The sequence below is a fragment of the Bufo bufo genome, chromosome 2 (assembly GCF_905171765.1).
Source record: "Bufo bufo chromosome 2, aBufBuf1.1, whole genome shotgun sequence".
In the NCBI taxonomy this organism is placed as follows: Eukaryota; Metazoa; Chordata; class Amphibia; order Anura; family Bufonidae; genus Bufo; species Bufo bufo.
This window is the reverse complement of record NC_053390.1, coordinates 739,692,711-739,717,109: the sequence shown is the minus strand read 5'-3', so window position 1 is coordinate 739,717,109 and position 24,399 is coordinate 739,692,711. Positions and strand designations below refer to the sequence as shown.

Sequence of the window (24,399 nt, the reverse complement as noted above, 5' to 3'; positions counted from 1 at the left end):
AATGGAATGGAGAGTTCCATTCTACCTAAGTACAGCTCTGCCATGTTTGCTGCCACCTGCTGGTGAACCAGGCGCATTACATGAACAGTTACATAACATTAGAAATGCACAGTGTGGAGGACCTGGAATAAATGCATAAGATGACATGAGGTTAGACCAATAAAGACAGTGGCAGGGTGCAGGAGTCGTAACTCCATTCTGTGATCATTGGGGGGGGGGGGGGGGGCTGACCACAGGGAAAGGTCTAGGGTGGCCACTGGCTTCACCCCAGAAAGCCGGACCTCACCGGCCACGCCCACCTCTGTGAAGCCACGACCCACCTCCATGAAGCCACGCCCACAATGCCGGCCGGGAAAAGAAACGGGGGGAGGAGAGGAAAGAACTTTCTGAATGGAAGGTGAGCTGGGGGCAGCCGGGTGCTTCTCTTTCTCTCAGTCAGCCGCAGGGAGCCATGTCTGTGGCTCTAGTGACCGACTGGCAGTGAGAGAAGCCTCAGTCAGTGGCTGCAGCTCACGCTCAGACAGCGCAGTGCTGCAAGGGTGGACATCCCTGTGTCCGCTCAGGCCCTGCGCCAGACAGAGGACAGGGAGCCAGAAAACCGGACGTCTGGCCACCTTAGGTCCAACCTGTGGACAGGGGATAACTTCTTGTAATACCCCTTTAAAAGGTACATAAAACATGACACCAGGACAAAGAGCTCCTGAGAATAAATAAAAATGGAGCAACAAAGTTAACCATAGCAACCAATCAGATTGCAACTTGCATTGTTCCCACTGAAGCTTATAGACGGTAAGCCGTGATCTGATTGGCTGGCTCCTGTAGACACCCTCCTCCACTAAATCTCAGTACTAACTCGACCGACCTGTAAGCTTTTATATATGCAAAGCTCGCTAGGGCCAGCGTCGCGCATCACGTGACCAGGCCGACGCGCCGCAGCCTATGAGGTCCCAGCTCTGCCCCACGTGACGTCCCTTGGAGCCCTGTCAGGAAGTTCTTCCTGCAACCGCTAGCGCTGCACTGCGCATGCCCCGGCCACCATTTTGCCGTGTAGTGTTGTGTCGGGGGCTCGTTCTCCGGGGCGGGGGAGGCTGTGGAATCAGGGCCCGGAGGTTACTGCGGGAAGGCAGGAGCACTCGAGTAATTCATTCCGGCATCACATCCATTGAACCGGCAGATCAGCGCGAGGACAGCGTGTGAGCAGACATGGCCAATATCGCCGCGCAGAGGATCAAGAGGGAGTTCAAAGAAGTGCTAAAAAGCGAGGAGGTGAGAGGGCTGCCGGCTGTCCTGTCATCCTGGCCGGCCACATCCGGTCATGTGTGCGGGGCCTGAGCCCCCAGAGCCGGGGCAATGAGGCACCAGCTGCATGGTTATCATAGCCCCATCCCTATGCCCAGCCTGTGTGGAGCCTGCCTCACACCCCATTAGGAAAAACATTGGCACCTGCCCTTCAGTGTCCCCATGTTAGAAAAATGTCAAAGTGTCGCGCCATCCGACGGGTGCCGTCAAAGTGTCGCGCCATCCGACGGGTGCCGTCAAAGTGTCGCGCCATCCGACGGGTGCCGTCAAAGTGTCGCGCCATCCGACGGGTGCCGTCAAAGTGTCGCGCCATCCGACGGGTGCCGTCAAAGTGTCGCGCCATCCGACGGGTGCCGTCAAAGTGTCGCGCCATCCGACGGGTGCCGTCAAAGTGTCGCGCCATCCGACGGGTGCCGTCAAAGTGTCGCGCCATCCGACGGGTGCCGTCAAAGTGTCGCGCCATCCGACGGGTGCCGTCAAAGTGTCGCGCCATCCGACGGGTGCCGTCAAAGTGTCGCGCCATCCGACGGGTGCCGTCAAAGTGTCGCGCCATCCGACGGGTGCCGTCAAAGTGTCGCGCCATCCGACGGGTGCCGTCAAAGTGTCGCGCCATCCGACGGGTGCCGTCAAAGTGTCGCGCCATCCGACGGGTGCCGTCAAAGTGTCGCGCCATCCGACGGGTGCCGTCAGCGTGTCGCACCTCCATTCACTTCCACTGGGGACGACAGGTGAACTAGCGCATGCACAGGCTGTACCCAGTGGAAGCTAATGGAGTCCTCTGACGGACAGGATCCTCTATCATAAATTATTCATATCCGCCTACTGGATATTGGGGACAGTGGTTTAAATGGCTTCTGTCACCCCACTAAACTCATATATTTTTTTGGGGTACTTATAATCCTTATCCTGCGATATAGCTATACATTATTTTATTAATCATTTTCGTTCTGTAGATATGCCAAAAAATGTACTTTTATAATATGCTAATTACCTGTCTACCAGCAAGTAGGGCGTCTACTTGCTGGTAGCAGCCGCAGAAAACCGCCCCCTCCTCCTGTTGATTGACAGGGCCAGCTGCGATCTCCTCCTCCGGCCAGCTCTGTCAGCACTCCTCAGCACTCCCTCAGTGCGCCTGCACCGATGACGTCTTCTCTTTCGGTGACGTCATTGTATAGAGGTGAGGACATGGGTTGCTAGATGCCACTAGCACATCCGCAATACCCAGTCCCCATAGCTCTGTGTGCTTTTATTGTGTAAATAAAAAAAAGATTTGATACATATGCAAATTAACCTGAGATGAGTCCTGTCTCTGACTCATCTCAGGTTAATTTGCATATGTATCAAATCGGGTTTTTTTACACAATAAAAGCACACAGAGCTATGGGGACTGGGTATTGCAGATGTGCTAGAGGCCATCTAGCAACCCGTGTGGGTGTACAGTGCTGCCGCAGATGGGTGTGGGCGTACAGTGCCCTTACAGTTGTAGCTAGTGATTACAGAATGTGGATTGAGCAGATCCTGGAGTGATCAGACGTGGTCGCGGTGACGTCTTCTCACATTGTAATTTCCCTGTCTCTTCTGTCCGCCCCAGACTGGCATGACGGCTCCTTCCAGCTGTGACATGTTGCTGCTGACTCTGCTGACCAGGCGTTTTTACCAACTTGCTATTACACCACATTTCTCCCGTGGCAGGCACAGATTACCCACAATGCCCCTTCTTCCACAAGCCCTCCCATGGTTACCCCCTGGGGGGGGGGGGTTCTTTTTTTATTTCTGATGCGTAGCTTTTGCATACACATACATTAATGTGTATTTCTGCCGCGGAGTACCCAATTCTGGCCCCATTCACTTGTGTGGCGTGGTACTGCAGATCTACGGAGTGCTGCTGTCCTTGGTGATACAAGTTAGCTCTACAGCCCCTTCTTTCCCGGGCTTGGTCCCAGAGGTTGGAGTCGGACCCCCACCAATCATAAAGTGAGGGCATATCCCTAGGCCATCACTTTGTAAGATGGGAATACCCATTGTGCCTCCTCAGTGACAGATCTGCCTGTTCATCCAGTACACTTCAGTCCTCTGCATAGCCGAGCAGTGTTTGTCATTCAGCTTTCCCACACTACTGAATAACATGATTGTGGCTGTGCCCGGGATCATTCACCTAGAAGTAAGACGCTGCTGAAAGAACTGTATAACATGGAGGAGGCTTTAAAGAGGACCTGTCACCGCTCCTGACAGGCCTGTTTTAATAGCTCCATGCATTCCCCATGTAATAACAATTCTGGAGCATCTATTCTTATGTCTGCATGTTGTGCCATTCCTTTATTATTTCTACTAGACGTTCAGAATGAATTGCTAGCAGTCTGCAGTAAGGGTACAGAGGGGTGAAAACAAGTTGGGGGGGTGTCCCTGCACAGACTGAAAACGACAGCACTGATTGGATAGAGTCAGACTGTGCAGGTACACCCCCCCAATTGGTTTCCTCCCCTCTGTACCCTTACTGCAGACTGCTATCAATTCATTCATAACTTCTAGCTGGAATAATAGAGGAATGGCACAACATAGAGCCATAAGAATAGATGATCCAGGATTGTTATTGCATGGAGCTATGAAACAGACATGTCAGGAGCGGTGACAGGTCCTCTTTAAGGGGTGTGTGCGACTCTGAAATAATTAATGGTTTTATGTATTTACTGTAAATGCAGTAAAATTCCTTCAGTCCCATTATCAGATGATCTGTTATCAGAGGTAGACACGGGCAGGGACTTTCCAGAAGACACAGCGCAGTGTCTGCTCCCATTACTTCTCTCCGCTCACACATTATATTGCAGTTCTGTGCTGGATCATAAAGGATACCCAGAACCCAAGCCCACCACAGCCCCCTCCCTAAAATGATTCCTAATATACTCAAAACCATCCCTTGAATAAAATTCCACAGACCACCCCCCCCCCCCCCCCAAAACTCAGCACTTTCCGAAATTCCCGTTTTCATCACCACCTACCTCACTGTAACAGGATGCGATAGTGAAGTGACAGATTGCAGTCCTTGTCATCCCTTCTGTAGTGAGTCCGCAGAGTCCGTGCTCTATACAGCAGCGTATCCCCGGACTCCGAGCATGGGGCCTTTCCCTGGGGGTACAAAAAGTCACAATTCGGCCAAAGGGCATTTTGCGCCAAAATTCTCTGACCTTTTAGTTTTTCTACTGCTCTTGACACCTTTTAAGAAAGTGGGCATGGGTGGCTCGATACATTTACTAGAGGGTGGCCCACCAAAAAAGTAGCCTGTCTCCAAATTAAACTGCCTAATAGTAAATCTGACTTAGATGCCCATAGCAACCAATCAGAGCTCAGCTTTCATTTTTTCAGAGCCCTGTAGGAACTGAAAGGTGAGCTCTGATTGGTTGCTGTGGGCATCTAAGACAGATTTACTATTAGCCAGTTTGATTTGGGGATATTGGAGGTGGGCTACTTTTTTTGTAGAATTTATGCCAGGAAACTGGTGTAAATTATAACTGGCATCTACTCTGGTCTTAGCCGGGGTAGATATCCGTTTCTGGCACACAGACAGCAGAAGACGTACCAGTGCCTCCTAATAAATGGGTAGGATCTTCTTCCAGCAGGGTGTGAAACGCCAGTCTTTAGTAAATGACCCCCGATTGTCTCCAGCTATCCATGCATTATATTAGTTTGGGGGGTTGCTCATGATAGCGTACCCTTAGAGTAAGCCAGAAAGATTTCATTGGTGGTGATCTAACCCCAGGGGGTCCTGAGGTCAGCAGAATAAGGCCCCATGCACACTACCGTATGTATTTTGCGGTGCTCAAATTGCAGATCCACAAAATACGGAAAGCGGCATGTTTGCTGACCCATTGACGTCAATGTGTCCATGGTCTGCACCTTGCAGCCAAGTATAGGACTTATTCTATCCTTTTACGGAACGGACACACGGATCATCTGTGTGCTTTTCCCATCTGTATCCGTTCTGCAAAAAGATAGAATATATTCGCAAAATTCGGACCAGTGACCCATTGAAGTCAATGGGTCTGCAAAAAAATAAAATGACGGCACACAGATCGCAGTCATATTTTGCGGATCCACAATTTGCATGCCACAAGAAACGGATACGGTCGTGTGCATGAGGCCTAAAGCAGCATGTCAAGATCTGTGTCCAGTGACATAAGGCGCAGCCACACCTACAGGATATACATTGAAGGGGCTATGGCCCTCCATTCTGATGAGCCCCGCCCATTTAAAGGGGTTTTCTCATCTCAGACAATGGGGGCATATCGCTAGGATATGCCCCCATTGTCTTATAGGTGCGGGTCCCACCGCTGGGACCCGCACCTATATCGAGAACGGACCCCCAAAAGTGAAGGAGAGCTCACTGTGCATGCGCAGCCGCCCTCCATTCATTTCTATGGGGCCGTCGAAAATAATTGCTGTCTGCCCCATAAAAAATGAATGGACACATGGGCCACGCATGCGCGGCACGCTCCCATTCATTTCTATGGGATAGGCGGGGATTAGCGCTTGGTGGTGGACGGACCCTGGGAAATCTGGGGTCCTCCAGCCACAGCGCTCCCCGCTCCGTTCTCGATATAAGGTGCGGGTCCCACCGCTGGGACCCGCACTATCAGACAATGGGGGCATATCCTAGCGATATGCCCCCATTGTCTAAGATGGGAATGTCCCTTTAAAGGGATTTCACTGTACGTTGTGTGTCTTGTACTGGTGCTGAGTTATAGGCTATATACTATAGGGTTATTATTAGAAACAGTCAGCAAGCTTGTCCAGGCACCACTTCTAGGTTGAGCTCCTTTAATGCAAACAGACATTTAACTTTTCCTACATCAGCTCGGCAGGGAATGCTGGGAGATGATGGCTCTGATGGCACGTGCTGTGGAAGAGGCGTGTTGGCGGTAACAGAATGACGGCGCACACGCTGGTGTCACATTCTTCACCATTGTCTTACGTTACTAACTGCGCCCATTTCTGTCGGCAGCAGAAAGTTGTCAGAAAGCGACGACGTTCACATTCTATTTCCGGATTGGCGCCCTCGCCTGCTCTTTCCAGTGTTGCTTCTGTGTGTAGCAGGTGATAATCAGTAAAAAAGAGCATTGTTAGGGCTCATGTACACGACCGTATGTATTTTGCGGTCCGCAAAAAATAAACAAGTGACATCCGTGTTAGGCTACTTTCACACTTGCGGCAGAGGATTCAGGCAGCCAGTTCCGTCGCCGGAACTGCCTGCCAGATCTGGCAATCCGGATGGCATTTTTCAGACGGATCTGTCTGACAAATGTATTGAAATACAGGATCCATCTCTCCGGTGTCATTTGGGAAAAACTGATCCGGTATTTTTTTTTTTTTCACAGACTTAAAAGTCTGCGCATGCGCAGACTGGAAGAACGGATCCATCAATGCAGCAATTTTAATGCCGGATCCGGCACTAATACATTTTAAGGGGAATTAATGCCGGATCCAGCATTCCGGCAAGTGTTCAGGATTTTTGGCCGGAGAGAAAACTGCAGCATGCTGCGGTATTTTCTACGGCCGAAAAACGTAAAAGGAACTGATGCATCCTGAACAGATTGCTCTCCATTCAGAATACATCAGGATAAAACTGATTAGCTTTTTTTTTACGGTATAGAGCCCCTGTGACGGAACTCTATACCGGAGAAGAAAAAACGCTAGTGTGAAAGTACCCTTACATTTTTTTTTTTTCTTTTTTTAAAAGATCCATTGTAACAATGCTTGTCCCCAAAACGGACAAGAATAGGACATGCTTTTATTTTTTTGCGGAACTGACTTGTGGACATACAGATACGGAATGCACCGTCATTTCCGTTTTTTTTTTGTTGCAAATCCATTGAAATGAATGGTTTAGCCAGGTAAATGTAAAGGGACCGTTCATGCATTCTACAGTGTGGCCTGACACGCAGTGATAATCATACCTACCTGAGCCCCGCTGCTGGGTTCCGGATCTATCACTACCCCACCGGTTCTGCAGGTCCATGGTCTCACTGCGTCGGGTCTTCTGGCTGCAGCAGTGATGTGTCACCCATGCGTCAGGTCACATCATGGATGCGTGGGTGACACATGACCACTGCGGCCAGTCATTGGCTGTAACGGTCACGTAACCTTTGTCACAGGGAGACCCGGGACCTGCAGAGCCGGCCAGACAGTGATGGATTACACGCTGTGGGGCCCCAGGGGGTGAACAACCTCTTTTACACGGCGCCATGTGGCACACAGACAGGAAGTCTCCGAAAACTTGTGTGGCCAGGAACATAAGAGCTGTGGTTTTACTACACGCGGCTTGCGTTGCGGACTATGATGGCAAAGTCGCCTGTTACCAGAAATCCAACACTGGTGGATTTTCTGCAATTGCGGCATGTCACATGTTGGCGTGTAGCCCCTGCCTTTCCAAATATTCATTTATTTGCCGATGCATTTTTTGGCATGGTTATGCCTTCTTTTCCATGTCAATATCACAAAATCCTTTTAATAACCGCAAATACAAAGAACTTGTGTATATGCAGAATTGCCAGCCTTCAGGTGACGTCACTGCTCTCCTCTGGTAGTTTTACAACAGCTGGAGAGCCGCGGTTTGCCCATCCCTGCTCGAAGGCACATTTGCCATAAGGAGTTCCATCCTCCTGCCACTTCCAAGCCAGACCTCTGCTCAGGAGAGAAGGAAAGCTTTCCAACAGCAAGTTTTTGAAACTTTTCTTTTAATATTTCATGCAGTTTCACTCTGCATAGTGCCCCTCCTGTCAACTGCCCCAAATGCAGAACCGGTTGAAGGCCGTGCTGCGGCTTGATGAAAACGCAAGGATTCCCGCGCCGCAGATTTGTTCCAAAAAAGATTTTTGTTCTGCAGCACCTACATGGATTTTTGCAGGTCCCATTCAGATGATAGGCACCATAGAACACCCAGATTGGGATTATCGTGACATCACAGTAGAAATCAGGCGAGCACCAGTGTAACATCATCACCGGAGAAAATAGGCCTGCACTGGAATTACCCCGCACCGTCCATTGTGTAGGGTGTTGCTGGTAACTACAGCACTGCTTCCTTTGAAGTTAATGAGAACAGCGCCATCCACTGCCCAGCGGACAGAGGGGTGTATTCCTGGCACCGGAGTTGGACCATATTGATGTCCTAGGGGACTGCAAAACACTTCTGGTCGCGTGAAGGTAACGCTAAGCTCATAGTTTAGCTTTTATATGACCGGAGGATGAAATAGGTGCAATATTTGGGGTGCAGCACTAGTTTGAGGTTTGACTTCCTGATTCTGTGTGTAGAAGGTTGAAGAACTGCAAGTGACGGCAAAATGGCATGAAGGCGTCTGGGTGTGACGTGATGGGCGCCATTTTCACAGTGATTGAAAATGTATGTGTATGTTGGTATAATAGGTTTATTTTGTATATTTTATCATTCATTTTGTGTATGCTAAAAGTGTGCAAATTGTCCTGGGAGCAAAAGGGTTAAATCACCTTTTTCTTTCGTCTGCTTTGTCTACGGAAGACCCCTGCATCGGGGGTGCCGTTACAAAGCAGTGGCTTCTTGTGAAAGGGCAGCAACTGAGTCAGCAGGAACCTTTCCAGAAACGCTGACCTATTCGCACTATGCCTTGTACCAGAGGTAGTGATCGCTGACCACGGCAGTGTTGTAGGATATTATAGTTAGAAACGTGTGGTAGTAGTAATATCATACATGGTATTGCTTGTCTGAAGAAGACCAAGAAGGTCCATGGTTCTCCTTTATCCAAGTCAGCCATAGCCATGTATCATCGTGCAACAGAATCAGCTTGTCCCCTATCTGATCAGTGGGGTCTGACCGCTCGACCATTCCCTCTACCCAGAAGGAATGGAGCAGCAGGTCCGGCACTGTACCGCCTGCAGCGGAGGCCCCAGCACTTGGACCCCCACTAATCAGATGCTTAGGCCGCATTCACATCTCCGTCAAGATGTTGCGGCTGCCTGACCTGGCACAAATGTCGCTGGACCAAAACCGCTATGTTATTTAATAAAAACTCAGGCACCCTCAGTCAGTGGTCTAAAATATGTGATGCCCCTTTTCTCTCCTGCTTCTTCCAGCGCTGAACTCTTGTCCTCCCAAACACTGATGTCATCTTCCTGGCTGCAGCGGTGACGCTCTGTGCACACAGGTAACTGTACAGCCAATCGCTGGCCTCCACAGTATATGGAACATCTCTTCTGTGGCCAGCGATTGGCTGCAGTGGTGACCTGTGCGCACAGGAATAACAGCCAGCAGCATGGAGGACCATAGCGCAGGGGAGAAAAGGGGTTAATGTCTTAGACCACTGAACGGGGCTGTCTGAGTTCTCTTTTTACTTGAACATCCCTTCTGTGAATGAATGTGTATGTAATCGCAGCAGTTACAAGGGGCGGTCATTTCTCCTGACATGTCTCTGTGAACAGTAAGGATGGCACACTAGTATCTGGTGTCGCAAGGATTAAAAATATCAATCATTTATTAGTACACCAAATTACATAAAAAGGAAAAATTCTTAAAAATTCGATCCCATAATAAATAATACTAGTATAGACTCCTACGTGGGTGATAGTATTGTGAAGAATAGCGTAACTAGAACCACAGTGTTGGTAAGGTAACTTTCACACTTGCGTTCAGAGCGGATCTGTCTGCTGTCTGCACAGACGGATCCGCTCATATAATGCAGACGTTTGGATCCGTTCAGATGGATCTGTCTGCATTATAGTTTAGAAAAAATTCTAAGTGTGAAAATAGCTTCAGACGGATCCGTCCAGACTTTACATTGAAAGTCAATGGGGGACGGATCCGTTTGAAGATTGAGCCATATTGTGTCAACTTCAAACGGATCCGTCCCCATTGACTTACATTGTAAGTCTGGACGGATCCGTTTGCCTCCGCACGGCCAGGCGGACACCCGAACGCTGCAAGCAGCGTTCGGGTGTCCGCTTGCTGAGCGGAGGCTGAACGCCGCCAGACTGATGCATTCTGAGCGGATCCGCGTCCACTCAAAATGCATTGGGGCTGGACGGATGCGTTCGGGGCCGCTTGTGAGACCCTTCAAACGGAGCTCACAAGCGGTGAAAGTAGCCTAATACTAATAGACGCTAATGGTACTGGTGTGAACAGCAATCTCTGCACCTCTTGTATGAATTTAGAAAGGTGTCCGTGAACATAGCGATAAACATAGCCGTCTCTGGATGGCGGCAGTTCACAATAGTAATAATGATTCGATGGGTGGAACACAAATCAATCAATTCTCTAAAATTGGTCCGGACCAAGAGAGCGTAAAGAAAGAAGTATATTTCTAATAAAAGTGCAGGTGCAAAAAATAGAGAAGTAGTCCCCCTACGATAGCCAGCCCGCCATATATGATGAACGGAGACTGAAAGTTATATGTATGCAGCATATGCACTATCAGCCGAACAGCGATCTGAGATATTCAAAAAGTACTACTCCCCCACCTATTGCTTAATCAACTAGAGGGAAAGCTGAACCCTGAACAATCCACCACGTGGGACACCGTGGGCAGCGGGACTCGCGATTAAGCCACACCGCCAACAGGACAGCGGGACTCACAATCAAGTCGGACCGCTAACAGGAGAAAGAACATCACGGAGGGGAGTAAGCATCTACAGATCAGCGAGTGGTAATGTATGAAACATAGTATTACTACATGTTTCAACACTGAATGTCATCACTTTGAGCAATGTGTGCCAATACTGGATGTCAGACTGTGATTATATAACACGGTTTATATACTAAAGGAGGATCGAACACAGGATAAAGCCGACAGCTCGCTGAGCAATATTAATTTCCAAGAACTCCTTCATAACTGACTAGGATATCTATCTACATATATGAACTTAAATATTTATTAATTAATTTAACTTGTATACAGCGACTGCGCTTTACATTTTTTCAACTTTTCTATTTTTTGCACCTGCACTTTTATTAGAAATATACTTCTTTCTTTACGCTCTCTTGGTCCGGACCAATTTTAGAGAATTGATTGATTTGTGTTCCACCCATCGAATCATTATTGCTATTGTGAACTGCCGCCATCCAGAGACGGCTATGTTTATCGCTATGTTCACTGACACCTTTCTGAATTCATACAAGAGGTGCAGAGATTGCTGTTCACACCAGTACCATTAGCGTCTATTAGTATTACCAACACTGTGGTTCTAGTTACGCTATTCTTCACAATACTATTATCCACGTAGGAGTCTATTCTAGTATTATTTATTGTGGGATAGAATTTACTTTACTAATAAATGATTGATATTTTTAATCCTTGCGACACCAGATACTAGTGTGCCATCCATCTTTTCTATTTTTACTGTTCATACATAATATATTGGCGACGGGTACGCCTAGGATTGAGCACCTATATCCTACGGTCTGATTTACTATGTCTCTATTTTTGTAAACCCTTGTAGTCTCTATAAAATAACAGTTCTGGAGCATCTTTTGTCCGTGTTGTGCTGTGTCTCTGTTGCTCCTCCTGGCAGCCTCCTGCCCCTCATACACATGAGCCCAGAGCATTATTTCCGCCTATCAGAATTGTGAAGGCTCCCAGAGGGATTTAAAAAAATAATTTAAAGGGTCACTGAGATTTCAGAAAACTTTTGATCGGTGGGGGTCCGTGTGCTGAGACCCCCTCTGATCACTAGAAGGAGGAGAGAGAAGCATTCGCATAGCATGTGGTCTCTCCTTTCTGCTGGAGACGGAAACGAGACGGACTCTAGCAATCAGTGAGGGTCTCGGCACTTACACCCCCACAGATCAAAACTTTTGATATGTCTCTAAAGCCCCATTGACACTTGGGACTCTTGCACACGACCGCTGAATGTTTTGCGGTCCGCAAATTGCAGATCTGCAGACCACGGTTACAGGCCGTATGCATTCCACATTTTGCGTATCGGAATATCTGGCCCCTAATAGAACGGCACTATCCTTGTCCATAATGTGGACAATAATAGGACATGTTCTATTTTTATGCGGAATGGCCATGCGAACATTTCATGAAGTAATTATTGTGGGGTTTTTTTGGCGGCCCTATTGAAATGAATGATTCCACATACCAGCTGCCAAAAAAAACCAGAACAGACACGTAAAAGAAAAAAAAAAGGTGGTGTTCATGAGCCCTTACAGTGGAATCCAGACGTTTTCTGGAGTTTACCCGGAGGAGATGTGTGTGTGAACGCAAGCATCCACAATATCTGTCCCGGACTTTACCCAGACTTTTTCTCGTCAGAGCTCTAGTACTAAATCCGGGTTTTGTCCAAGTGAGCGCATGTGTGAAAACAAAAGTGTTCCACAAAATCACAGTGGCCGTGCCTAAAGATTTTGCCCCTTGCCTAGAGACCTGGAACATTTAGTGAGAAGGCACCCGACATGGAACATCTCCGGGGCAATAGCTACATGTGTGAAAGGCCAACTCCGGATAATCTGGAAATATTCGGGCGTGTAGGTGTGAAAACGGCATGTCAAACGTTTTCTGAAAAATCAGCCACCCCTAAATAAAGTTAAATGAAACTAATATAATAAAAATGTAAAAAAAAAAAGCTGACAGCTACAGCGACAGAAAAATCAAAATGTCTCCTGGAATACAGCGATGCAAAAACAAAGAATTTTCTTTAAGAACAAATTGATAAATAGTCGTAGTAAACGTGAAAAATACATATTTGGTATTGTCATCATTGTGCAGCATAGAATAGAGGTCACATGGTATTTATGCTGTATGGTATAAAACTTTAAAAATGCAAAAAAAAATAATAACAAGTCTGTTAGATTTCCCTTTTTTTTTTTTTTTCACTCCCACCCAGTAATAGTAAGTTAATACAAGTTTATCCAGAAGAGGACTCTCCTCCTGGACTTCTATCCACAGAGAAGATACCCGTTAGTTACCTGTCAGGACATCTCCAAAGCTTCCAAGTGTGATTATTTATATTTTATGTGCGACTATCACTCTCATCATGCGTTCGGATGGTACACAGATTTAAAGTCCGGTTCACCTGTCTTGTCTCGTGCCCCCAGATCTATAGTGTGTAATATTTCTGAAGTATCAGAATTTCCAATCTGGCTGTGTACAGAGGCCTCCTACAATCCTCCAGAGCTGTCTTCTTACAGGAACAGCTATTTTAGGCTTGTAGCCCAAGAATCCCGTGAACTCTGGCTCATCGCCTTTGTTCTGTAATGATACATATCCCTTAGGCCTGTGCTGCGCTGCGCTGACCTGCACAGCCTCGTCCAGCGTCTGGATCAGTCATCTTCTTGAATCAGGTGTTTTACATGCCACAGTCTTCAGTAGATGAACCATTAGATTTCTATATCTGCCTCTTTCACGTGCGGGTATCGAGGTCCATCCGTATTGTGGCTCAGGCTACTTTCACACCTGCGTTAGGTGCGGATCCGTCTGGTATCTGCTGACGGATCTGCACCTATAATGCAAACTCTTTTATCCATTTAGAACGGATCCGTTTGCATTAGTCTTAAAGGGAACCTGTCACCGGGATTTTGTGTATAGAGCTGAGGACATGGGTTGCTAGATGGCCGCTAGCACATCCGCAATACCCAGTCCCCATAGCTCTGTGTGCTTTTATTGTGTATAAAAACCGATTTGATACATATGAAAATTAACCTGAGATGAGTCAGAGCTTGAAAATATGACTCTTCTCTGGTCACACAAGTAAGATAGGACTCTTTTATGTTAATTTGCATATGTATCAAATTGTTTTTTTTTTACACAATAAAAGCACACAGAGCTATGGGGACTGGATATTGCGGATGTGCTAGCGGCGATCTAGCAACCCATGTCCTCGGCTCTATACCTAAAATCCCGGTGACAGGTTCCCTTTAAAAAAAAAAAGTCTAAGTCAAAACGGATCCGTCCTGACTTACATTGAAAGTCAATGGGGGACGGATCCGTTTTCAACTGCACCATATTGTGTCAGTGAAAACGGATCCGTCCCCATTGACTTACATTGTAAGTCAGGACGGATCCGTTTGGCTCTGCAAGCTGCGTTTTGGTGTCCGCATCCAGAGCGGAATGGAGGCGGAACGGAGCCAAACTGATGCATTTTTAACGGATCTGTTTTGAACTCTTTGTGAGATCCCTGAAACGGATCTCACAAACTGAATTCAAAACGCCAGTGTGAAAGTCGCCTCAGGGATACACACACGGATTCCGGATGATATACCATCCAGATTCTCATCAGTATTGCTTCAGTAATTCATCCGGATTTACATGTCTGTTCCTTCCATTTCTGCATTTTTGATGAAGCCAAAACGCACAAAGCTAGGGGCATGCTGCGGATTTCAAATACTGATGGAAATGGTACGCCCATGTGAATAACTCTATTCATTAACCTCCAGCGGATTCCTGTACATAAAATACGCGCCATATACAGACTGCGAATACGCTTGTGTGAAGGAGGCCATTGGTGGAATTTATCAAGCAACTTTGTGATGATACTCTGCTTTTGCCACTTTTAAAAAGTGAGTGTGGTTGACTAGGTGAATGCCAGATTTATCAAATGAGACTATTTAAAGGGGTTGTGCCCCTAATAACCTTTCCCCCTTTCCACAGGATAAGGGATTTTTGGAGCACTATACTTGGCCATCCCCTAGAAGTGAGTGGAGCGGTGGGTACACGGACCCCTGTTCTTGTGGTTGACCCCCAGTGATCACTTATCCTGTGAATAGGGAATACGTGGTACAAGAGGACCTGTCTCCTCTCCTCACTTGCCTGTTTTAATAACTACTTGCATGCCCCATGTAATAAACCATTCTGGAGCACCTTTTCTTTCACACGTCAGTAAATCCAGACGTGTGCTGTCCGTGGCCTCAATGGTCCTCTCACGTACCCACCGACATTAATGTGTGTATTTACACATCAGTGGTTTTCAATGGAACATGGTTTGGTGGTGATACCACGGAAGCATGCCCTATTATATTCCGTGATTAAGGATCCTTTACACATATCATTGTCTATGAAAACCACTGCTCTGGAAATCCATTTTAAGCCTAGCAGTGTCCGTGGAATATGGATGACACGTGGACCCAATGCAGATCCTTTACCAGCAGCCTGGGAGTTCCCATTTGGAGGTGTATCAGTCTGACTCTGGCAGCAATGATTGGATTGTGTCAGACTGTGCAGGGACACACACCCCAACTGGTAATGATCCCAGACGGACCTTTGTTGCAGACTGCTACCAGTTCTTTCATCCATTTCTTCAGGAATAATACTGAAATGGCACAACATAGTCATAGGAATAGATGCTCCAGAATTATTATTACATGGGCAATGCAGGTGGTTGATATAATGGACATCATGAGGGTGGACGGGTCCTCTTTAAAGGGAATATCTTAACTTTAGTTTTATTGAAATCTTGCAAAAAATGTTGCCGTCTCGCTGCAGTAGGGGTTGAGACAAACCTGGAGTAACATCTTCATACAAAAGTGTTAAGCTCAAAGTTGCTTCCAACTTATCAAACAATGTGCGACGTTTCATACATTTGGCGAAAATTAGGGCAAAACGGACTTCAGAACTTCCCCTCACGATGATTTCATCCTATTATGTTTTAAGATGGATTAGTATTAAATTGATCCCCCAAATGAGCTCTGCGGTAGGTAAACCCTACAAGCTTTCCGCCGGCTAAAAAAAAATCTGCTCCTCTTTGGTCATTTTGCATCTGTAGAAAGTGGCCTGTACTCCCCAACATCCGTATTTAGGCCTCCTGCACACGAACGTGTGCGCCCCGTGGCCGTGCTGCGGGCCGCAATGCACGAACGCCCACCGTGGGGCAGCCGCAGCGGATCGCAGACCCATTCACTTTAATGGGTCCGCGATCTGGCTGTTCCGCAAAAAGATAGGACATGTTCTAGTGCTTCCGTTCCGCACCATTCCACATCTCCGGATTTGCGGACCCGTTGACGTGAATGGGTCCGCATCTGTGATGCGGAATGCACACTGAACGGTGCCTGTGTATTGCGGATCCGCAAATGCGGTCCGCAATACGGCCACGGAGCACACACGTGTGCAATAAGCCTTAGGGAGGGGAGTGAATTCCAGTGTTTGAGCAGTAGATGCTTTGTTTTAGCCATTTTATGTATACCGTCATAAAACTTTTTATTTTTTAATACTATTTTTGCCTTTTTACTGTGTGTTTTTATGTCGATTGAAGTGATTTTTGTCAAGAAATGTATTTCTACCAAGGATAGCTTTAAAGGGCTTTGTCCAACCCTTTACAAGTGATGCTTATCCTCAGTTTAGGTCAAGTGATAGCTAACCTCCGGCACTCCAGCTGTGGTAAAACTACAACTCCCAAGATGCTGGTAGTCGTAGTTTTACCACAGCTGGAGTGCCGGAGGTTAGCCATCACTATCTGACAACCCTCACCCGACCGATCAGCTGTTCTGCAGAGGACGGACCTGGTACTGCTCATCTGTATGAATAATAGTCCACAATGGGTGGAGTAGTGTAAGTCAGTACTGATCAGTAGGCATGTGGGATGTCCTCTGCTGATCAGATAGTGATGGCCTGTCTTGAGGTTGAATAACCCCTTTAAGAACCTTTTACACAGATGATTATTACAGTGTAATAAGTGTGCAGTGGCCAAGAATATCCATTTATATATTGACTTTGTCAGGATAAGTCCTTGTTTTTATACGTATTATTTTTCTCTTTTAAAGACTAGCAAAAACCAAATCAAAGTAGACCTAGTAGATGAGAACTTCTCGGAGCTGCGAGGCGAAATTGCTGGCCCCCCAGACACACCGTATGAAGGTAAGTCCATCTACCTAGTTGTACTCACTGATCTGTGTTCATGTAGTGCAGGCACGCTCAACCTACAGCCCTCCAGCTGTTGGAAAACTACAACTCCCAGCATGCGCCAATAGCTGTAGGCTGACCAGGCATGCTGGGAGTTGTAGTTTTGCAACAACTGGAGGGCCGCAGGTTGGGCATCCCTGATGTGTAGGGCATTGGTGAGAGGAGCCAGGGTTTCTAGCTGGAGGATAAACCCATTTGACGTACTGTGTGAGTATCATGATCTCTTGCCAAGGCCAGGTTCACGCAGTTGTCTTTTTCCTTATTTTGTTAAAAAAAAAAAATTAAAATAAACTCTCCTCATGTGAACTTGACCTTAAAGCGGTTTTCCAGCCCTGCCCAATACATTAATTGAAAACGAATAAATTCTTGGTATGGCCACACGTAGGGCATCTGCAGCAGATCTTTCTAAATAACCACCTGACATTCCATGATTTTAGCAGAACGTTTGCTGCCGACATGGCAGTTTTTTTCCGCTGCTTTCAGTTTTTGCATTGCAGTCCTGTTTTCTCCGCAGCGAGTGATTGAGATTTCTGAAATCGTATCCTCTTTACTTGCACTGTAAGTGCTTTGGATTTTCCACATGAAATGTCACTGCTGCGGATCCACAGCATTTATTCCACGTGTGGGTGTACTTAAACAACGTGGAAAAACTTGTCATGGCCTTACATGTATCCTCTCCCGATTGCCCATCTGTGTTTTTTATTTCATTGATGATACATCTTTTCGACATGGCATGTCAACTTAAAGAGGACCTTTCACCTGAAAATGCAAGTTAAACTAAAGATATACCCTTACTTGCCGCCCCCCGGTGGTGTCTATTCAGTTGTTCATTTTGCACTCAGTGCCCCCGTTTGTCAGCGGTGCCCCCCGCAATATTTCCCGCCTTCTATGCTAATGAGCCATTCGGCTCAACTGGGCGGGCCTGCAAAAGTTCCCCTGGGCGTCTTTCTTCTCCCTGGCATGGAGCGCATCCAATCAGCGCGCTCCGCTCTTAGCCAGGGAGAAGAAGCTCCCTGGAGCGATTTCATCCATCCTGAGCCGCGAGAATCTCGCGAGAACTGAAGCTTCTTCTCCCTGGCTAAGAGCGGAGCGCGCTGATTGGATGCGCTCCATACCAGGGAAGAAAGACACGCCCGGGAGAACTCTTGCAGGCCCGCCCAGTTGAGCCGAATTGCTCATTAGCATAGAAGGCGGGAAATATTGCGGGGGGCACCGCGGACAAACGGGGGCACTGAGTGCAAAATGAACAACTGAAAAAGCACCACCGGGGGCCGGCAAGTAAGGGTATATCTTTAGTTTAACTTGCATTTTCAGGTGAAAGGTCCTCTTTAAGTGGCTAGAGGTTAAATGAAACTTTTATTTTTTTTAAACTTTTTTCCTTTAACATTTTTTTTTGTCAACGTTGCACAAGATACTGTAGGCCATAAATGTATGGCCGCTGGTGGTCCAACCGCTGATACTCCTACTGATTGCTAAAATTGGGTTTCCTGTGTGTTGCGCATCTGTGAGCATCGGTCCATTCGCTTCTATGAGCCTGCCCTCTGCCCATTAGAGGTGACTAGAGCAGTGGTCAGATTTGTGCATCACTGCTTTCTCCATACACAGGGGACTCGGTGACCTCCATACTTATGATCAGTGGGAGTCCAAGCTATTTGGCCTCCAGCAGTTGTTCATGTTTCACCATAATCTATTGATTTCATTTTTCATGGGCCTGGAAAACCTCTTTTAAGGGGCTGTCATGAGCGGGGACTGTTTATGTGCTATATTAGAACATAGAAAAGGGTTGTCATGATGAGACAGCACCTCTAAGGTTACTTTCACACTCGCGTTTGTTGCGGATCCGTCTTGTATCTGCACAGACGGACCCGCACCAATAATGCATATGCTTGTATCGTTCAGAACGGATCCGTTTGCATTATTCATTCAAAAAAAGAGTCAAGTCAAAACGGATCCGTCTTGACTTACATTGAAAGTCAATGGGGGGACGGATCCGTTTTCAATTGCACCATATTGTGGCAGTGAAAAACGGATCCGTCCCCGTTGACTTACATTGGAAGACGAGACAGATCTGTTTGGCTAAGCATTGTCAGACGGTCACCAAAATGCTGCAAGCTGCATTTTAGGGACCGTCTAAAAAAAAAACGCAACGGAGACCAAACACAGCCAAACTGATGCATTCTGAACGGATCCTTATCCATTCAGAATGCATTGGGGCTGAACTGATCTGTTTTGGGCCGCTTGTGAGAGCCCTGAAACGGATCCCGCAAGCGGACCCAGAAACGCCAGTGTGAAAGTAGCCTAAGACAGTGGACTTTTATTTAATTTTTTGGCATTCACATATATAGGCCTTGCTCACATTAAGGCCTCTTTCTGATGAGCGTGTCCTTTGTGGAAATCACGCTGTGTGTGTGAGCGTGATTCACCGTTATGGATTCTGCTCGTTTCACAGGAGTGCACTGCGTTATAATGATTTATAATGCTGTGTGTCTGCATCTACTGAATTGCACTGGCAAAATGCTGTCAGTATAATTCTGTAGATACAGGTCATGCAGAGACACACAGCATTATAAATCATCATAACGCCGTGCGCTCCTGTGAAACGAGCAGTGTCCATAACTGAGAATCACGGCCACACACGGAGTGTGATTTCCGCACAGGACACGCACGTTTGAAACAGGCCTTGTGCACAAGACTGTTTGCATCTGATCTGCATTTTTTTGGTGGATCGCACACCGATCCATTCATTTTTAGGACAGCACATGGAAATCGTCCGCATCCATAGGGCCTTTCCTCAAATGATACAGTCCTGATCAAAGGTTTAAGACCACTTGAAAAATGGCAAAAAATCCTATTTAGCATGGCTGGATCTTAACAAGGTTCCAAGCAGAGCTTCAACATGCAACAAGAAGAAATGGGAGTGAGACAAAACATTTTTTGAGCATTCAATTTAATGAAAACAACAAATAAACTGAAACAGGCTGCTTTTCAGCTGATCAAAAGTTTAGGACCACACCTCCAAAAAAAAAAAACTAACCCCCCCCCCCCCAAAAAAAAAACAGAAATCCAACTTCCAAACATGAACTCAGTAATGAGTAGCTCCGCCGTTATTGTTTATCACTTCAAAAATTAGTTTCGGCATGCTTGATGCAAGCGTTTCCATGAGGTGAGTGGGAACATTTCTCCAAGTGGTGAAGACGGCCGCACGAAGGCCATCTACTGTCTGGAACTGTTGTCCATTTTTGTAAACTTCCCTTGCCATCCATCCCCAAAGGTTCTCAATTGGATTTAGATCAGGGGAACACACAGGATGGGCCAAAAGAGTGATGTTATTCTCCTGGAAAAAGTCCCTTGTCCTGCGGGCATTGTGTACTGTAGCGTTGTCCTGTTGAAAAACCCAGTGGTTACCACACAGACGAGGGCCCTCAGTCATGAAGAATGCTCTCTGCAACATCTGGACATAGCCAGCGGCCGTTTGACGCCCCTGCACTTCCTGAAGCTCCATTGTTCCACTGAAGGAAAAAGCACCCCAGACCATTATGGCGCCCCCTCCACTGTGGCGCGTAGAAAACATCTCAGGTGGGATCTGCTTGTCATGCCAGTAACGTTGGAAACCATCAGGACTATCAAGGTTAAATTTTTTCTCAGATGCCGTCTGATGGTTATGGGGCTGCAGTCAGCACCAGTAAGGGCCTTAATTTGGGTCGAGGATCGTCCAGTGTCTTGACGGACAGCCAATTGGATCCTCCGGCTCAGTGCTGATGAAATTATTTTGGGTCTTCCACTTGACTTTTTTGTTCCATAACCCTCAGGATCATTTAAGAAATTCCAAATGACTGTCTTACTGCGTCCCACCTCAGCAGCGATGGCGCGCTGTGAGAGACCCTGCTTATGCAGTTCAACAACCCGACAATGTTCAAAAAGGGAGAGTTTTCTTGCCTTTGCCATCACAACGTGTGACTACCTGACAGAAAATGACAATGAATCCACATCTTTGCACAGATTTGGCCTTTTAAAGGCATGTGGTCCTAAAATTTTGATCAGCTGAAAAACAGCCTGTTTCAGTTTAATCGTTATTTAAAATTAATTGAATGCTCAAAAAATGTTTTGTCTCACTCCCATTTCTTCTTGTTGCATGTTGAAGCTCTGCTTGGAACCTTGTTAAGATCCAGCCATGCTAAATATGATTTTTTGCCATTTTTCAAGTGGTCTTAAACTTTTGATCAGGACTGTAGAACATGACCTTAGTTTTGCAGACAATAATAGGCAGTTCTATTAGGAAAGTGTAGCATGCACATGGCCGGTATCCGTGTTTTGTGGATACATGGTTTGAAGACCACAGAATGCCTTCAGTGGTGTGCATGAGGCCTAAACTGAACGTTGACTTGCCTACAAACCTTGCATTTGGATTGCAAGAGCCTCCTCCATAGTGAAATCTGTGAGCCTGTCGTCCAGTGCTTCTGACTCGGCAGAGCTGGGGTTGTGATAGTCATGTATCCATATTCATTGAAATCAGAGCCGGTGTCATCACAGGAAGATTGAATGGCGCTTAATCTTGTATAAGGTGTGTGGCTCGTATGACCACTGGTGTAAGTAAAGCAGGGATAAGATGACGAGCGCTGGGGGCAGCCGTGTCTTGTGCGGGGTCGCCGTGTTATTTGTGATCATTCTGCTCCTGTACGGTCAGTGGACAAATGGCCGTTCTCTCCTCATTACCTTTATTAGAGTAAAGCTAGTTTTGGCTGCAGAAAGTAGTTGTCATTCCCGCATGTGTTCCCATTGAGAGGCAGATCTCCCTGGTTCGCCATTACAGGCCTGTGTTATTTCCAGGATAAGTGAATAAAGGCGCTATGAGAATATCCCTATGACAGTAACTATGGAAGTTTATTGGGAGTTTTCCTTCAGCTTGAAAGTGATTTTTAACACCAATCTCGTATTCCCTATCCTGAGTGAGAAATGTTTGACTGCTGGGGGCCACGTCAGTCACTAGAAAGGAGGTGTCTTTAAAAAAAAAAAAAAAAAAAAAATGCTTCACTGTGAAGTGTCCTCTGCATTGAGCTCCTTCACAGACCCCCCTCGGAGTCTCTGAATGACAGCTGTAGCATCCAATCATGAGACCCCTACAGCTGTTACTCAGAGCAGGAAGCACAGTGATCACCTGCCCTGCACACTTGGGGGAGCAGAATAAAAGTTCATATTCTCACTACTCTTGTTATTAAAAGCTCCACAAAAGATATGTTTGTAATGTTCTCAGCAGTTTAGCATGGCAAAAACTGCTGCCAGATTCCATGTTAAGAAATTGTCTTAAGAATTTAAAATGATTATTGTAACCAGACATCATATAGTACACTACAATCGCTTTCTAACATATCTAGAACCAGCCCTGTACCTCACATGGATCCAGAGATCTCCACATTCATTGCTCTGCTAGATTTACATCAAGCCGAGAGCTCAAGTTGAGTGTCCTTTCTGCTGTAGCTCAGCGGGGCGTGTCCTTTTTGCTGGAATTTTCTCCCTTTTTTCAAAGCTAAGACAATAACCTGCCAGAAGGTATGGTCCACAAAAATGGGGCCTAAGCAAACAAGTATTTACAGATTGCCACCATTAAAACATAGCCTTTATTCTAGTTAAATTAAAATAACCCCCAGATACGTAAAGAAAAAATAGTAACAAAAATATCAAAAAATATTAATAGATAGTGAAAATAAGGGGAGTAGTTTTGCGTAGGTGTAGACTGGTTATATTCTGGGACTCTGTCCTTAAGTCTCACCCTATACTCAATACCCTACCTACAAAACAGAATGTCCGTCCTGATAGGGGCGATCCCGTATCAGGAGCCTCCTATAGACCCCTAGGATAGTTCTGATAGAGGGATAGAGCCAACTAATATAAGTTGGCAAATAGGCTACCATAAATACCAAAAATAATAAACAAAAATCAAGTATTAAGCCTCCAAAAATACAACGTCCACCAAAGATAGCATATCAACTCCTTACGGGGTCCATTCACACGCAAAACACGGACACCGCCAACGTGCGTTCCGCATTTTGAGGACCGCACATCGCCGGCACTCTCGTAGAAAATGCCTTTTCTTGTCCGGAGCACATTCCGCCCCATTGAAAATGAATGGGTCTGCACCTGTTCCTCAAAATTGCGGAACGGATGCGGACCCATTTTGCGGACGTGTGAATGGACCCTTGGTTAAAATACATCACAAGTATTACCAAGTGGTGTCTTGCAAAGTCATCAAATAGTCTTTAGATTGTTTAGAATAATGATGACCCAGGCCTAATGCGTTTCGCCCATTCAATCGCAGGGATCATCAGGGGACATCTTTTTGTTATTTGATAGGAGAGTATAAACAAATTATCTCTCTAATTCAAATAGTAATCATTAGGGCTGAAAGACTACAGATAAGACTAACCGCTAAAAGGATTGTATTTAAAGGAGGCAAAAACCGGATAATGCCAACTCTCAGTATAAATAACTAAGATGTCCGATACATCCCCACCTTATGTATATCAGATATGAGATTCATGTATAGGCAGAAAGCTTTTATCCATATTTATCTTTCTATTCTTATGTGCCCAATATCGGGTTGGGTTAGTAAATACACAGATGACTCGGTCCTTTTATACTTGAATAACCCCACGATCAAGGTTTATTTGTTTTTATTATATATTTTTTCTACCATCAATGTTGCATTTCATAGGAATATTCCTCTTTTTGTAGGACCATTTTGGCATTGGCAATGCCTATTCATCTCCTTTTTTCCCTTTCCCCTCCCTCTACTGTTTATTAATTAATTTATCTGTATAGGCCAAATTGGCATATCCTATGGTTATCCCTCCCCTTTTTCCTTTACTATATGGGCAGGATCCCTCAGCCGACATAGTTCTCATATGATCGGGGCCCCAGCTCACGTGACCAGTATATCGGTCGGGTGATTAGCAGCTGTCACGTGACACGCCCTTCTTTGAGCGGGTGCTATAAATGGAGCGTCCCGCTCACTTACAGGCGCGAGATATCACCGTGGACGCCAGGTCTACCTGGAGGACCCCCTGCTTTTGAGGAGGCGGCCACTGCTAACTATCTTCAGGATTTTGAGCCTATCATTCCTAACCATTCTGATATTGGGCACGCAAGTATAAAAGGACAGAGTCATCTGTGTATTTACTAACCCAGCATGTGATATTGGGCACAAGAATATAAAGATAAATATGGATAAAAGCTTTCTGCCTATACATGAATC

The 24,399-nt window shown here is 46.3% G+C and overlaps 1 protein-coding gene across 1 annotated transcript in view; it reads left to right on the top strand.

Moving 5' to 3' along the window:
* Positions 1-1,013: 1,013 nt before the first annotated feature.
* Positions 1,014-24,399, top strand: part of UBE2K (ubiquitin conjugating enzyme E2 K) — a 40,531-nt gene continuing 17,145 nt past the window's right edge. The window contains exons 1-2 of the mRNA XM_040418960.1: positions 1,014-1,266; positions 17,012-17,105. Coding sequence (XP_040274894.1) covers positions 1,204-1,266; positions 17,012-17,105 — 157 coding nt within the window. The 5' untranslated portion in view covers positions 1,014-1,203. The remainder of the gene's footprint in view (positions 1,267-17,011; positions 17,106-24,399) is intronic.